An 18,245-nucleotide genomic window follows, 5' to 3' on the forward strand; every position below is an offset into this window, starting at 1 on the left:
TGACTGAGTTAATGCCTAGTGACAGTTTAGAATATAACACTACAGATGAGAAAATGTGCCAGTCTCACGGTTATAACAGTTTAGATGGACATGATGTTATTTGCTTTGACCACACAGAGTCTAGGAGTAACCCCAATAAAGTACCACAGTCAGACTTTGCCCTGTAGATGAACCTCATTCCTTTCAGGGGAGATGCTGTGTACTATAACAATCTAGAGCAATTTTCCACATGTTTGCTTCAATAAAAGAATACCTTCATCTCCTGCTTTTACATGTAGCACAACAAAAGTGTGCTTTATTGCAAAACACAAAAAGCTATTTACATCATCTAACTATCCTTCAGCAACACAGAGTTTGGCACCTTAGTACTGAGATCAATTATGATACTATTGGATGACTGTACACTTGGCAAAGATGATCAGAAGTTAAGCACTGTTTTGACTGGAGTATGCTGTGCTTATGTTTGTGTTTAGAGCTGTAAAATACCCACAAAGTAAACCTTAATGAGGGAACATTGCAGAAATTAAGCAATCTGAATTTCCACGGTTCTACAGGACCTCCTGTTCAAATATTTGCCATTAAGAAATTCAGAGGTTTAGCTTCTTTAGAAATTATCACATAGGCACATTTTGGCTCATTTTAAGGAACTCCAGTGGGATATGCTAATTCTGCCAGCGTTTGGAATTTTGGAAAGTCACAACTAGACTGGCGAACTGATACTTTTAATACTTATGTTCACAGAGTTTTTAGAGGTTAGTTCAGTAGTTATACTTATGTTCATGGGGTTTTAGCAGTATAATATTATTTAGTTGTTTGGGTTTTTTTTCCTGTTGCAATGAAAATTATTTTGCTCATGTCTCGACTCTGCTAGTGAACCTGCTGTGGCAGCCTCTGGATGGCATGTGGAATCAACTTTCAGCAAAGGCTGGGGCCAAACACATGGAAAGCAACTCTGCAAAAAAGCCTCGAGGGTCCTGCAGAACACCAAGTTGACCATGAGGCAGCAACGTGCCCTCGTGGCAAAGGAAGCCAGCAGCTCTTGGGCTGGATCTGTAAGGGGCAGCTGGTCTGGGGAGGTGATCCTTCCACCCCACTCTGACCTGCCGAGATGGGGGCAGTCACAGGCTCCTCAACACCAGACAGATGTGCACTCACAGGAGCAAGTGCAGTAAATGCTCATGGAGATGATGAAGGAACGGGAGCACCTGCACAGGAGGAGGGGCTGCATCCTTGGGGATCCTCAAAACTCAGCTGGACACAGTTCTGGGCAACTGCCTGCAGGTGGGCCTGCTCGAGCAAAGGTTTGAGCAGGGGATTAGATGAGCTCCAGAGGTGCCATCCAAACCAATCCATTTTGGGATTCTGCAATCAGCTGGGCTGTTGTGGTCTAGTGCATTTATGTGCTAACATTAAATACTTGAAAAACAGATAATTTTAAGTTTTCCTGCCAGGATCTGGATTCATAGCTCTGTTTCTCTCACAGCAGCCCAGTGAGCACATAAGGACTACTCTGCTGCTGCGGTTTAGTGATTTTTGCTCTTCATCTACCAAACAGAAAACAGATAAATCACGCTAACAAAGATCCAAACATGCTTTTAAAAACCAGCCTTATCAGCTTAATACGGACTCTTCTCCAAGAACAGCTAAGACCACCTTAAGCCTACTCCTGCTTTTACTTCCAGAAAAATTTGCATGATTTCCTTGGGACTGAAAAAAGAAACTGGAAGACTGCCCATTAGGGCTTAGTTTTATAGTCTGATTTATCACAAATAAATCCTGAAATATTCTTCATGCAAGATTTCCAGGATGGACTGAAGTCAGGAAAGAAAATCCAATTTGACATTTAACCCTGGTTTTCAACCATTCCAGCCTTTTATTTTAGCTAATGCAGTTTTCAGACAAAAGTACATTTCCCTCCATTGCAGCCACATAAAGACTTTAATGAGACAAACAATTTCAAGTCTTTAAAATGACTTTCATTAAAGTCTTTATAAATCCTTATGCAGCTCCTCATCTTTAATTTTAGGACTTCAAATACTGCAATATGTAACACATATGATACAAGCACTGTATAAAGTAAAGAATAATCATTCCACTTGATGAGCTACATGATCATCACCCAACTTATGAACAAAATAGAAATTAAATGTGTGTAGTGTGGTAGTGCACTCTCAAGTTTCAGTTTAGACAGAGACTTTCTTCATAGCATGGCACATCTTCCCAATACACAACATCCCCCTGATTTAAACAGTTACTCATATCCTGAATATAAAGGATAAAATACACACTCAGCACATTCTTTTTCTGCATGTAGTCCTGTTAAGGATGTTTATACAAATCTAAGAACATACACATTTTGGAGAAGATCAGGGTTTAAGCTTTTTTTTTTTTGCAAAGCACTACAAATGCAACATACATAAAGACTTCTAAGGGAGAATGCTGTATCCTTCTTTGTGAATCTGTTGTATTTCCCGTATTTATAAACTGCTTCTGAGGAACTATGAAAGCGAGATATACAAATAGCAACTAAAACTATTAAACAGCTTCTTATGAAATTTTAAAATATCTGCTACATCCATGAGTATTTCCTGAATAATTTTTTCTTCCAGTCTGAACAATTATTCTTCATTTTCATCTGATTCCATATCTATTCAGAATACTTGTGGGGGTGTGGGGGAAGATAACTGTATTTTTTTTTCCCAACATGCCATCAATTAAAAAACTGAGAATTCCTATCTTTCATTTCCCTCCCTTAGGAACAGAGACATAATAACAGATTTCCTGCTGAACTCTCTCTGTCTACTTTAAAGGAGATAAACGATTGGTATTGCCTAGGTAATGGCACCGAATATGAACAAAGTCCATCAATATAAAATGGCCTTATTCTCTTACAAGACCTGTGTGGTCTGGGACAAAACCCCAAAGGACCACAACTCCATTAATCCTGCAGGCCTTAGACTCTGTTAGAAATCTGAAGCTGCACAGACAGTGATTTTTCTCTCTAATAATATTATTTGTATAAGCTGTATTTATATTTCATTCAACAAGGGCTAAGTGGTATTGCTGATACATCCCTTAAAAGACTCTTCAGCAAAGTCAAAGACTGACCTCTAGATATCATTTTACACAAGGAGAAATTATTTATCTAATTTTCTGAGGAAGGAGAAGGAGAAAGGAAAGAAAAAAGTGATCTTTGTGCAAACGGAATCAGAGTGACTATTATTGCACTGGCTTTCATTAACACCATCACCACCACCACAAAAAAAAAAAACCCAAACCAGTAGATTTCTGGACCACAGACTTTAGCAGAAACCAGGAAAAATGTCTTTGCTGCAAAAATAAAGGATTGATTTTCTGAAACAGTATTTGTTCCTGTTGTGGCTAGTTTGGCATTAACAAAGGAAAACCTGTTTACTGTACCCTTTGGGGCAGCTTTCACTAGGTGACTTGGAGGTTGCAGGGGGCTGCAGGCTGAAATCTGCCTCAGAATTTCAGAATTTTTCAGAATGTCCAGCCAGACAGATTAGCCAGCACTTGAATTGGTCAGAATACTAAAATAACATTTTAATGTAAATCTGTTTGGCCATGCAAAGAGATTTATTCTTCCCAGCTGGGCCATATTTCAGGCACAATCTATATTGTCCTTTAATATGTTCTTCCTCAGACAGTTATTGCCCTTTAATTGCAACAGAATGACAAAGTGAAAACATAAAAAGCCTTGTGATTTTTTTCAAACACAGCTAATGCTAAAGTTTCAGAATGACTGTTTTGATTTTAAAAGCCACAGTACTATTAAAGCAGTTATCCAAAATATAGTGCTACTAGCCAGTATAAACCTTTAAATCAGTCAGGGATCAAATATATATAAATATACGTTTTTTAATTTAAGCCAGAAGCCAATTATGTAAGTGGGTCATTTGAAAAAAAGTTGACAAAAAAACATTTAAGGAAACCTGCATATTCAATTTTGCCAACGTCAAAGCCAATGAGCATCATTAGCTCAGCAAGCCAGCTAATGAGGTCCAGGCAGAGCAAGCCTTATAGAGGAATCTTTCAGAGAGCCATTCTGTAGCCCCTTCCCAAGTCCCAAGTCACTCTACTACAAATTTGGAACAGGTGAAGCCTTCATTGCAGGTGACTTGTTTTTTAATGTTGATGATGTCAGCCCATAAACTTCACTTATGCAAAAGAAGAGATGGCGTGAAATATGTGCTTGCTTGGCCAAACTACCTGAGGAGCCGGACGGTGGCTTGGGGGCAGGCGGCACTGCTCCCTTCCCGGCGGCACAGCTCCCCACAGGCTTCCTTCCTTCCCCAGAGCTCCCCCAGCACAAACCCAGCGTATCACCAGCTGCTCCAGGCCCTCTGACTAAAGGCCAAGTTTACTGGGAAGGGCTCAGGATGACTCCTGTACACCAAGAGTAAACATCTTTGGTATATGAAATGCACTTGAACTCTGCTAATGCGTCTCTCTCACAAACAAGAAGAATCTGCATGTGAGAGGGGTACTGAAGCAGTGGCACCATGACCCAAGTACTTGCAGATCAAGTACTGAGTATCTCCTCAGTAGCGAGAATATACTCATTGCTTTTTCTGGGCAATTCATAACAGCAGAAAATTATTCCCCAACCATGCCAAGACATAAAAAGACTTTTAATGCAAACATCAGAGTTGCAAATTTTCACACCCTTCTGCTGAAATTTGCCCTTTACGTACATATTTATGTTGTTGGGCATGATGTATCTTCTTCCTTCATGCATGTGATTAAGGACTTCCTTAGAGACTTATGATGTGTTAGCTAAATGGTCACATATTTTAGGATAATCAAACATTAATACTTCTGAGATCTCAACTACATTTGACCTTCTCCAGTTCTGCTGAAAAGAAATCAGGTAACTGTAGGAAAATGAATCTATTCATTTCCCAGGAACGAAAAATTGATGATAGCAAAGAAGAGAAAAGCAAGGACACTCTGTTACATCATTTATTCACTTTCACAATCCCATTTAGTATCGTCTTTCCAATTACTGCTGTTCATAGAATTAACTCTTTGGATACTGATAGTCATATTGAGGAATATCTTGCCAAGAAATGAGTTACCGTTTTTTTAAAGTACCACTAAATGTGAAAACAGATTTGAGAAACTTACCCACACACTTACTTTTTAAAAAACTGGGAATTGTGAAATGAGAAGATTTTATATGCCTAGGCTTAGGGAAGCACTCAATAGAAAAGATCTCCTTCTGCTATACTTTTCATGAATACATCTGGATGATATAAAAATTATGGCTTGAAGAACTCCTGTGCAATCATATGTCTCTAAAGGCTGCTTCATCCTGTGTTGCAATTCCCCATCCCAAAATTACTAACCCTCTAATATGAATAGAGATTTTACTGTTTAATACAGCTCCACAAACCACATACGATTACCTTAGAAAAACAAACTCTGTTTTCAAATAATGGCAAGATGATAAAGGTGCATGGCGATGCACAAAACATTTAAGGGGCTGACAAGAGCCTGCCAGCATAAACAGCGTGAGATCAGGCTGTAGGCGCAGCCACAGCAGGCGCTGCAAAGATGCTGAGCTCAGTGAGCTCTTGTGTTAGGTTTGTTTGATGCCACTTAGTTGAGGGAATGCAAGATCCTAAAATACTTTAAAATCAAAAGCTGGCACATAAAATGCATCACTGCCTTCATTTCACAGCTTTTCCACCCCTCAAAAAAAACCCAACAAAACAAGCAAGGCAAAACAGAGGAAAAGACGGATGGACGGATGGACGGACGGACGGAAGGAAGGAAGGAAGGAAGAGAAAGAATTACAGGTCTGTGAATAGGAATGCATGCAAACAATTCAAAGCCTGATTTGCATGCATGACTAAGACGCATTTTATTACTTATAAAAATGACAGCAACTGTCCCGACTACCAGAACTTGCACTGACAAGGCTGTGTCATGAGCTTTTGAATGCAAACTAATAAAACCCTATCTAGCTCCAGTACTCTCTAAAATGGTGTCCTAGCTGAGCACTCGCCTACTTTTTCTATGCCTCTTAGTGCTTCTGAGACCAGCATCACTGAGTTTATTGTTTTCTCCTTGAATGACAGGAAGGTGAAGGTTTTAGCTTCAGGACGGCTGGGTTTTAAAGGGTGGGGTGCTTTTTTGTCCAGCCTATTAAAATGTATGGGTACCCTTGCTGAAGCTCAGTCAGTATGCTAGAGTGATAAGTTAGCCATTTGTTTATGCCACAATGAGTAGGAAAAATAATACCCTGAGGCACTCCAGTATTACTGCTAGGGCAGTGTGATTTTTGAGGCATTAGACTGAAGGCTGAGTAACTTCTTTCAACCAAGTTATGCTGTAATCTTCCAGGAAATGCAATGTCTATTATGTCTTATTGCTATAATGAAATAATTATACCAAACTAATGAAAATGAGACGTACTTAATAATTCTCTGGGTAAATCCATGACATAGATATGACAGAACTGACAGTGCATCAGAAAGCTCCATTTGTGCCCATAATTTTCAGGTAATAATTGTAACAGTGCCATTTGTTCCACTACAGTTGGTCTTCTGTGGATGTTTTTAAAAGCAGCACTAAATAATGAGCACATTTCCTCATTTAAGCCAAATATTTGAGCATGGTCATTTTTATGCTACACATTTTCACAGGAGTTACTATCTCTCTATGCTACTATCTCTCTCTCAACAAGTAATTTTCTTGCTTTCACCCTAGTAAATATCTCACTGTATTTCAGTGGGAAGTTTGTCAAAGTTAATATTGTTTAAATGGGATCACATTTTTATATACTCCCCAGCTAAACAGAGAAAGTGCCCATATTTAGCAATCTTTAAAACAAAAAAATGGTGATTTTTATTTCCTGTAATTCTTACTTAATAATTTGTAAACCTAGTAATTAATATTAATAGTGCAGTGAATTCTTACTTTAGCTGCTGTGACATAGAACCTTGTTTTATACATTACCATGTACTATTATGGATATAACTGGGAAGTGAGCATTAATTTATACTGAATTAATTTCCATTTCAAAAGTACTTGTACTTGATCAGAGCACTTTTTAAAAGTGCCAATATTTTTAAATCAGAAATTGAGAAATAATTACACTGGCCGACATTACATGAAATAATTATCAATCCTCCAGTTTTCAAGGCGGTGGCAGAAACATGTTCAGGGACTAATCTTTTAGCATGACCTGTTGTGACAGGACATGGGTTAATGTCTTAAACTAACAGAGGGTAGATTTAGACCAGGTATGGTGAATAAATGTTGTACAGTGAGTGTGTGAAACACAGGAACACGATGCCTAGAGGGGTGGTTCATGTTCCATACCTGGGAACAGAGCACTGAGCAACCTGATCTAGCTGAAGATGTCCCAGCACACTGAATGGGGTTTGGACTAGATGAGCTTTAAAGGTCCCTTCCAACCCAAATTATTCTATGATTCTGTGAAATAAGACACACAAGTATCTAACTTGTTTGTAACTGCAGAAAAGCCAGGTATTTGCAGAACTTTTTCCATCACCTAATAACTGCGGATACTTGCTCAAGACTTAAAAAGTGCCCATGGGGCCAAATGAGATCCACAGGGCGTAATATTACAATGACAAAGCCTAAACTAATGTAAATTGTTGTTATACTGCTGAGGTCTCAGCTTATGCTAACTCTTGATTCACATCATTAACTTCACACATCATAAGTAATTTGAATCACTGAACACAGTGGCTACCTCCAGACTTGCTTTCAGCCATAAATCCCTGATCAGAAACTCACACAAAGTTTGTACTGCTGCACAGAGGCCTGTGCCATGCACACTTATTTAGCAAGCCAGGACCACAAAAAAGGATATCATTCAAGACCATGCTAACTAGTCTAGGTTTTACCCAAGAACTCTCCTAGCTACTGTATGGACACAGTAGGTACGTTTTGAGGAAAGGCACGTTCAACTACAGGCCCTTACCAGTAAGCCTTGCAATGACAAAACTGGCACCAAAGTGGCCAAAAGATGCTTCCTGTGAGAGTGCCCAGAGCACCTGGAGCAATGGCTAGCCACTCACACAGGATGCCTCATCTGAGAACAGCTGGGTCACTGTACTCCTGCTCCTGGCATAAGAGAAGCCAAGGACAAGGCCAACAGACCTGCACATTACCAGGGCTGTGAGCAGGAAACACATCACAGTTTAGCTGCACACAACTTCTAATGCAAATACAGGACACAATACTGTGCACAAAGAAAAAAAAAAGAAGAAGGAGAAGGAAAAAAAGCCTTTTACAGGCATAGAAGTACAATCAATTGTCGTTTATACAAACCAAGGAGAAAAGAGACAGAGACCTTTTGGAAATCAGAAACAATATTGAAAATATGCTGGCAAGAAATCATTTTCAGATAAAAAATACATAAACCCATTCGTATTCCTCTTAGTAGTTTGCTTATAATACACAAGACAGCATGCAAAATAAGGAACAATTATATTTAAAAGAACGAACAACTGAAAGTTTGAACTTACATATGACGTAATAATCTTTGTTCTTCTGAAATTCCAGGCCCCAGAGATTAGGACTGAACTCTTGAAACTTGATGGTAAACTTAACATCTTGATCTGGCTTGGCACAGTTAAGTAGAGGTGTATTGTCCTTTTTAATAGCACAGCTATCTGCTTGGTCTTTATCAACCATGTAGACCTTATAATATTCATATTGGCCAATAGTTTTAGAGTCCACCTTTGGGCATATAATATCCAGTTTGTCTCCAATTTGTGGATATAGTACCAATCCTTGTCCAGGAAGGAATCTAAAAGGAAGGAAAGAAAAAGGGGGAATGGGGGAAGAGAAGAAGAGATAAAATTTGAGATATTTAATAAAATTGCAAGCAGAAAAGTAGCAACTGCATGAATAGACAGGAATAAACAGTTTCCAAAACCAAAATGACAGACTGAGCAAACCAAATCTTAATAGTTTGGGCTTGATTCAATATCAACAAGATGTTTATTTAGATCTTGGAAATTACAGATGGATTGAGTCTTTTAGTCCGTATCCCAGTTTTGGGCACACTGGCAGATTTTAAATCTCTCTCTGGCACGCACTGCTGTTTTTTGCACTGCATTTAGCCATGCAGAGCGGCTAACACAATACCTGATGAGCCATGATTCTGTTTTGCTAGTATTTCTACTATTCTTGCACATATTTTGCTAATTTTGAATGTGGGAGAGTGACAAAAATAATCTTTCAACCCCCCTTGAGCAGCCATGTGGGACAGGAAAAAAATATAAGACTAACAATATATCAACATGCTGATAAACATTGTTATATTACTAGTGTAACACAAAGGAACATCAGACCAGACACTCAACCAGGACCATGTTTACAGATCTCTGCAAAGGACAGAGATCCTGATCCATGGACCACACATGCTTCTAGGAAAAACACTTATATCTAGGACAGTGCGACCATTCCATTACAATGATTTCTCTTCACAAATTCCACTATTACTGTCATTATTTTAGCTCTTTTTTGATTTTTTTTGTGCTAGTAGGTAAAGACAGGTGTGCTTTTTTTCTTATTATGGGAAGACTTCTTACACAAACTGGCAGGGAGCTTTAATATTTGCAGTTAGACACAGTATTTTGTCTTTCCTACTCATATTAATTAACAGGCAAACATGACCACTTCTTCATGGAAGAAAAATACAAATAATTACTTATAGTATTGATTCATGCACTAAATAAGGAGTCGTGTTCTCACAAGGACAAAAGCCACAGCAGGTTTGTTTGTTTCTCTCTCCATTAAGACATATTTGTTTCAATTAAGGCCAAGAAGTGCATGTTTTAGAACAACAGCCAGAAACACAACCAATGTACTCGAATGCACAGACCTAAAAGACTTTCTTTCCTCTTTTTCCTGCCTGCCAGCATTTTCCAAAGATCTTCCTTAATGGAGAATCGGCCTGAAAAACCAAGTGAAACAATTCCTGTCTAATGAACACCCTTCTCCAAGTGCTAATATTTAAACAGCACACGTAGTAAATCTAGCTTATTCACAGGCAGCCTTCCTGGAAACTTTAAATTAGAGTATCAAGGCCCACGCAGAACAAAGCTGTAGGCGTCGGTGACCTCCAACCTCTGGCTTGGCAAAAGGAGCCACCAGCATGAAGTACTGGTGGGGGAGAACCCACTAAATTAAAGCATGATGCAATGCCCCAAATTTCCAATCCATCATTTACAACTGCTTGCTCCACACAATTCAAGTTTATGATCTGTGCTAATTGAAGCAGGATTATTTTCACTCACAAAGCCAGTGTAAGAATTATATTTGTTATGAAGCAGCACGTAGCAGGACAAAGACGCGTAATTACAGATTTGGGGAACTAGAACAATGAAATGTTATGGCAAGAAAAGCGACTGCTGATGTATAAATCACTGCGCTCTTTTGTGCTGTGCAGTGTAATTTCCAGACTGCAGAAACTGGGCTTGGCCACGGCTGTTCAAACCGAGATTGAAGTGGAGACAGGGCAAAGCTGCGCCTCCTCCTCCAGTTTTCAGACATGCCAAAGGAATGCAGCGACTACCGCCTCCAGAAAGCTGAAATGGTCAAACAAATGGGAAGGTGGGAATGCATCCTCAGAGCTACCAGCCTGCTGAAGGACAACCACAAGTGTGTGTAGATGTGGCACCTAGGGATGTGGTTTAGTGGTGAACACAGCAGTGCTGGGTTAGCAGCTCAGCTTGATGGTCTTACAAGCCTATTCCAACCTGAACAATTCTATGATCCTATGACTGAGGAGGATCCCAGCCAGCAAATTCCCAAGGGAGTGGCATGTACTCTGATTTTGGCTCTCCTCAGGGATCAACTCTCTGACCAGACAAAAGCAAAGGGACAGAGTTTCCAAGCCGACCTGCGTCACCCGTGGCTGACTTTACCACCTTGTTTGACCACAGCCCCATTTTAGCTTTGCTCCTGTGCAGCACTGCTGTATCAGGAAGATGGCAATCACTCATATTCCCCCATCTGCATGCCAGGACAAAGGCTGGTCACTGTATGATCCCACTGCTGCAAATACTTCTTGCCAGCAATTCTTCTTCACATAACAGAACTGTGTAATAGGAAATGTGAGATTTCAAAGGATTGAATCTTTGCTTGTAAGTTAATCAAGTTAGATTCCCATACATAAAAAATATGAAATTCTTAAGGTTAGATAAATGTACCTGTCCATCATTATCAATAATATAACCTAAAATCTGCCCTAAGAACCGAAAGACACTGATGCTAATTTTAGACTTTGTGTGTATACGTGTAGCAGCCACAGTGTATGTTCTCCCTGCAAACTCTGGGCACAAACAGGATGGGTTGAGAGATGGTATGCCAGGCAATCCTCAGAAACATCTGCAGGAAAGAGGGCACACTTGTGAGCCTTAGTTTCAGCCAGGAATTGTCCCATAAAAGGTAGAGGACAGAACTGTCCCCAACAGAGAGTTAAAACTACATTTTACAAGAGCTTTAAATGAATGCACTTGTTAGACTTTATGGCAGGGAATATTCTTGCTATGACTCTGAAGTCTGTACAGTTTTAGAACTAAACTCAGTAAATCTCCTTCTACTTGAGTGTCTGAACTTGTAGGATCTAACGCTGATGGGATTAGGGAAGAAAAAAGGCTTAAAACGCAAGGATTAATCTGAGAATTTGATTGTATTGAAATTTTTCCACACTTTGCAGTTTTGATCATGACCTTTGCTAGGAGAGATATTTTTCCAATTTACTTTCCTTATTTTCTTACAACAACAAAGCCCAAATATGGATGGAGTCAATAAAAAAGTTTCACCTCATGCATTTCAGTTCAACCACAAAACTTACAGTGGCTGATTAGTCGTAGGCATGATTATTATCCCTGCATTTGTGTAGTACTTTTGCTACTGTACTTTTTATAAAGACTTTAAATCATTTGCTGGGTACTAAGCATTTTCTGAAGCTATTTATGAAATGTCAGGAGGATTAAGACTACTGTTTTATGATCCTATTTTTGAAGACCTTCTATGGGAAAAAAAAAGAAAAAAAGAAAAAAGAAAGGACAATGTATATTCAGCCTTGGTGAAGGTTAAAAAGCATCAGGATTAATCCTGAGTCTTCATTTCTTCAACATCAGCAAGTGTTGATGTTGTCTTAAGTATTCCCAAGTAGCATCAAGACTGATGAAATGTTTGCAGGATGGTGTCTATAAAAATTAAGTTAACAAAATGGCCTTAAAAGTCTGATCAAAATGTGCCTTCAACTAATTAGAAAGCTTTTTTTTTCCTCCACGTCAAAACAGAGCTATAATAAAGATGAAGCAAGGTGTTTCCAGAATCCTGGAACTGATCCTGTAGAGGCTGTTATTTCAATGACGGCTTGGGACAGTGACATGCTCTCCAAGCAGTCAGGACAGTGCCAGCACTGGAACCACTGCTTTCTATAAAAAGCTTCTAACTTTCTGCATTACAGCTCTAAGTATGATTTACTGCAGAACTTAAATACCAACACAGGCCCCTGGACCCCAACAAAAACTTAAGAGAAAAGCTTAGCAAGCTTCCCAACTCATTTCTGTCAGCAGTCAGATACAGAGAGACTCTTGGAGCATTTGAAAAATCCTGCTCACAATAAATAATCCTGGTGCCTGCTGTGAGAAAGCACAGAAAAGTATATTAAGTACCATATAAGCTGTATGATGAAATTCATGCACTTTCTGTCTGGCACTTTTCGATACAGATGGCATTTTTACTGTCAGCCCTAAACTGGTGCATTGTGGGCGACATTTGACATCTGTGCAAAAGCCCATGGATGTGAATGCCTCCCACATGTCCAACTAGTCATGCAGCTCATCAAATAACAACACCTTGCAGAGTTCCCAAACCTTTTCTAAAGTAATTATTGCACTTGACCAAAAAGTCACAGCGACACAAAAAGAAATTGGGAACAGAGTGGTTCATTCTCTGCTCACACCAACACTTCAATGATTTTATCTACCACACTTGAGTCTCAGCAGCAGTTTCTGGCAATAATGCAACCTTACTTGTCAAAGTCTTCAAGGAGTTAAATTTGATTGTGAAATTTTATATATATTTTTTAAAAAGTATATTAGTTTCTAAAGAATTTCTTAAGAATTGACTTATTGTTTAGAGAAACTTAGCACATTCAACCATATTATTTACAAAGGAATTTTGCTTAATGATAACCACTCAGACTTGCCTAACCTCATAATAGGAAACTCTCTCTCAAAAAAAAGTAGAACTTAACCTGCCCACACTCATTCATTGAGAATATTCTATCATTTCTTAGTATAAGAAAATTTCAGAAAACTCTGAAATTGTAAAATTACCTGCAGAAAAAATTCTTAGAGAAATAAATTCTTAAGAGATTTTGTTAATCAGTATAGAGTGATGTAACCCTATATTTTGTCAGGGTTTTTCCAACTTGTGAAACTAGACACATACATATATGTACATATACTATAAATATATATGCACACTTAGCTTTAACTATATTCTAGTAATTATAAAATAAATATGATTTCGGAAAGCATGTTAGTACTTGATGCAAGGCTTGTATATTTAACTGGAGAGGCAGTGCCAAATTTCTGTGCTTTAATAACTTACCCGAACTAATTGGTGTAGGCAGTTAGCTTTAAATTAATGTCACAAAAATAATCCTAAAAATGTGAACAATCAAGACGCTTCTTAAAATGCAGCCTGAAACCTACTGTTGGGGAATCCTACCCACTTAACTTTATGAAGTTTTAACTACGCGCCTGACTCTAAAGTTATTCATTGAAAAGTTTATTAAGGAAATATCATGAATACTAATAACACAGTATGTTAGTCCGTTACTTATAAAACTGCAAACTGAAACAGAATACAGAATTACATTCCACATCAAGTCCTTGCTGTCTAAAAAGAATGTTTTTTAATTAGTATATGTATTAATCATCTGACTTCTGAGAAAACAACAATGTTCATATTTCAAATATCACTTAGTCCACAGGAGAGATATTTAAGCAAGGCAAAAGTCCTACCAGCTTGATGCAAGCAAAGAGAATTTTCAGGAAAAGGCTAGTGATTTCAGTGAAGTAGCAGAAAAACAATTTCCTGTTTCCCATAAACACTGCACTGCATAAAATCCAAAAACAAAAATCAGAGCTCTCTGCAAAAGCTCTACACAAAACTTTCACATTAGTTTCTGTCATATTTAATACCATGTACAAAAATATGCATGTGCATATAAGGTATACACCTAGCTGTAAATGCTTTTTGTGCAGAAGCAGTGATTTTACAGGACTCATCTCTCTTGACTTTAAAAAGATTAAGTGAACATGAATTCAATGAGAATACGATCAGTAACTGCTGTGGACAGACAGAAAAACAAGTTTCATCAAAAAAAGATTAATGTGGAGTCTGCCTTAAAATGTGTACATAATTTTATGAGGAAGAAAGGCACTATACTTCTGCAAAATCTCTGCAAGAAAAAATACCATAGTGTGACACAGCAAGATGACAGACTGGCTTTATACACAGACTAGTAAATGAAACTTTGAGAGCAAAAAACGCATAGCATTTCACATTATTAGAATTCTTTTAAGTGAGTTTTGGAAGCTACTTTTCTTTACCAGTGCAGTCTTATTAAATCATTTTAATACTACAGGAAAGTTTTACACAATATGCTAAACAGGGATGTTTTTGAATTTAAATAAAATTGAAGAAGTTTAATCTGCTAACCTTTATTTATATGTAACATTTTTCCACACAGTTAATGAAACAATTTATGTAAGGAATAGCTGCTGGCGTTAATGGGACTTGCAGGCTAGAAACTAAAAGGAATTCAAACAAATAAATAAACAAATATATTCACGCTCATCCCTTAAGATCTTTAATGGCAAGTACCACATCATACAAAGCCAAATTATGAAATATTATAACATGAGTTGGTAAAGCAGCAAGTCCTGTATTTCTCACTTCTACTGTAAGGGAAAAACCTATGTTCAGGCTCCCCTGAAATAAACCCACAGCAAACTCATAACTGCTTTGAAACAGTTCCCTGAAACCATAGCTGATCTCCATTCTAGGATTTGGGGTACCTTATTCTCCTCACTCTTCCTCACCTCTAAATGAGCCCATCTCCTTTCAGACTACCTGGGCCAAATGCTTGCAGTGCGCTGAAAAAGGGAATGGTAAAGGTTTTATATTGTTTTAATCACAACACTGGACACAACGTGTCAGTGGTGCCACCATTTCATGTGCCACAAATAGCCATGCAAATGGGCACTGGTCTTGGTGCCTTTTTCTGGACCTATTCTTGCGGACATCAGTTTCAGGATTTCCATTTACGTCAGTAGGGCAAACAAATGCAGTATGTTTGCAAGTGAAATCTTAATAGCTAACACAAGAATGATTCTGTAGCATTATTATATTTTATCAAAATTTTTAGTGGACAGGGAATAAGGAACATGTATGAAATTTTAATTTAAATTTTCATTTATCCATTCATTGCACTACCTTTAGCAAAATACTAGAGGAAAGCATTTAAAACACAAGGGATTTCTAATACGTGTAAACCAAAGATGGGCTTAGAGTGCATATGCTTCTCTCCAAAGGAAATATTCTTTTGCATTGACCTGCTGGATTTGACAGTCAAATTGTACCATCACATCACAGTTCTAAAGGCACAGAGCTTCTACTGTGCAGAGATACCCACAGACACCATTCATCTTCAAACACATCAGAAAATGCCCTAGCTGGTCTCCTGGATCTGTCACAAGCTTCCTTCAACAAATAACTCTTATGACTAGTGCTGTTGCAGAAATACAGACACTTTTTCATTCCACTCAGCTTAGAATCATCCCAAGTGTAAAGGTGCCTTGCACTTGAGAGAGCACAAACCCTGCAGCCATGAGGTGATATTTGGCAAAAACGTACCCCTTTCACCCTTCACGTATATGGAAGGTCACCTGCAACCCAGCACCAAGCACATCTTATTGGAGACACTCAAGGAGAAAATCTGCTTCCTTAAAAGCGGTGATGTGCGAGGTTACAGATGTGATCTCGTTCTTCATACAAAGTAAGCAAGCCAAAGCAAATGCCGCAGACTCCCCTTCAAGGCTACCCCAGCCCTGGGCTCCAGCAGAGGCAGGTCACTGTGCAGTCCCTCTCCAGGGAACCATGTCATCTCAGGCTGGGATCATGGCATCTTGGAGCGACCACAAACACGGGGCACCAAGAGCCTCCTTTCCCCAGCCCTCCATCCTGCCTTCAGCCACCTGGTGTGCAGCTGCCAGAAGGGTTTTGCTGTAAAGCAGTGTATCTGTTCCAAAGGGATGTCATCTCCGCATGCCAAAGGTGGTTCAGCTTTGCTGGAAAGTTGCCCTTTCCCTTGCTGCTTTGGCTCTCACAGGCAGGGAAAAAAGCAAAAAAATCCACGTACATATGTAAAACATTCAAACCAGCTAGTGTTTTACCCCTCCATCCCTACTAAATCCAGAGTGCAAAAATAAATACTTGTGTTTCCCCACGTAAAAGTCGGTCATGTTTTTCCCTGCCTTAAAAAAACTTATGAGAGCAAACACTTATTTGTCTTTTCCTGTGCAATGGGTTTTTTGCACAAGAATGTGAAACCTGGCTCAGAACATTTGCCACAAGGGTAAGGTCTGAAATGTTGCAAAGATACGCAATCCAATCCTTTACTAAATCTAAGGATTTAAAAAAAAATATATAGATTTTATATTCAGTTTTCATATATGACCTCCACATAAGGGACTATTAATAGCAATTAACTTTTTGTATTAATGCAGAAAGCCATTACTGCTCTGCTTAAAGTACTTAAAGCACCAGAGAATTCTGATCCATTTACTAAATCAATTCCTGTTACCACAAAAGAACCACTAATGTGCTTCATGACAGTCTTTTAAGTAAGGAGCAAAAAAAAAAAAAAAGGATGAGTATGACCAATGTTCTATTTTAAAGTGTATTATATTAACATTTCATCAGCATTTACAGAAATATGAACCTCACTACAGTGCTGGACTTAGTCAGCTTCAGCAAATGGAATCACTGCTCACTTGCTCTCGTACAAAAGCACGGAAACACACAAGCACATGCTCCTTCTTGTTTAATTTCATTTCAACAGAAATGTGCTTTCTGTGTAGAGTTTAAAAACTGCAAGTGGTTGCAGTAGAAAGCAGCAACCAGTCTGTATAAATGGCTTACTCTGAGAAATTTCTGAAAGAAAAAACACTCAGTAGGTGCATTGTAATTAGTTGCTCTTTCTAGTTACCTCTTGACAAATGATGCATGCGGGTCTGGATGAGAGCCCAACTCTTGACCCATGCCACCACTACACACTTCAGTGCTTCAAGCAGAAACCCCTAGCCTCAGCATGCTTTTCATTTTGCTTTCTCCAGAAACGTGGCGCTAAGTAACGCACAACATGAGAATCAGAGATGATTAGCAAAGCTGGAATTCTTTCAGAAGTGCTTCATATAGCTAGGTCCTAAATATATCTGAAGAAAGGTTCCTGCCTTTGATTCTTTCCAAATAGGTAGCATGTTTCAGGGCTCCATTCAAGGACAGAAGTATATGGAAATACACAGGACAAACACTACTTCCACAAGACTTAATGATACACTTTGGCAACATCTGTAAGCGTTTCAAACAGAAGATATTCTTGTGATCATTACTTTAATATGGCAATTATAAGCCTATTGAGAAATCCAACTTTTGCCACAAAAAGTACCCATAAAAATAAACATTTTTTTTGATAGCACTTTACTGCCCCCTTTTGCACTTTAACATTAGAACAGGTTTCAGTGTGAGCATACATCTGAGGAAGAGTGTGAAGATATGGGGTAAAACAACAGGGCATCATGTTTAGTCACTAATACACTCTCAGGCACTGCTTTAGGGACATCTTCCACTTGCCTACACTGCAAACAAATGAAACATTTAGCTTTCATTGTCCTTAATCTTGCATGGGAGAGATCAGTAATGGATGGTTTAAATTGCTGCCTTCCACTGCAATCTGAATGTTTATGGGTGACTGGAAAAGAGGGGGATATTGCTCATTAACACTTGTTGTCTCTAGCATAATTTTCTAAAGCAAAGATCATCTGCAACTTGAATTCGGTTTATTCATCGGGATGACAAAGGGCTTTCCAGTCTGAGGCCATGCATATGTTAGCAATGCCTGAACTAAAAGGATGGGTGTATCCTTC

The 18,245-nt window shown here is 38.7% G+C and overlaps 1 protein-coding gene across 1 annotated transcript in view; it reads right to left on the reverse strand.

Annotated features, from left to right (window-relative positions):
* EFNB2 (ephrin B2) overlaps window positions 1-18,245 on the reverse strand; it is a 45,949-nt gene that overhangs the window by 14,751 nt on the left and 12,953 nt on the right. Inside the window, exon 2 of the mRNA XM_054271927.1 lies at window positions 8,526-8,809. Within this exon, the coding sequence (XP_054127902.1) occupies window positions 8,526-8,809 (284 nt within the window). The remainder of the gene's footprint in view (window positions 1-8,525; window positions 8,810-18,245) is intronic.

Source organism: Melozone crissalis, unplaced genomic scaffold (genome assembly GCF_028551555.1).
Source record: "Melozone crissalis strain CALT ecotype California unplaced genomic scaffold, PUWL_Pcris_2 ptg000013l_1, whole genome shotgun sequence".
Classification (NCBI taxonomy): Eukaryota; Metazoa; Chordata; class Aves; order Passeriformes; family Passerellidae; genus Melozone; species Melozone crissalis.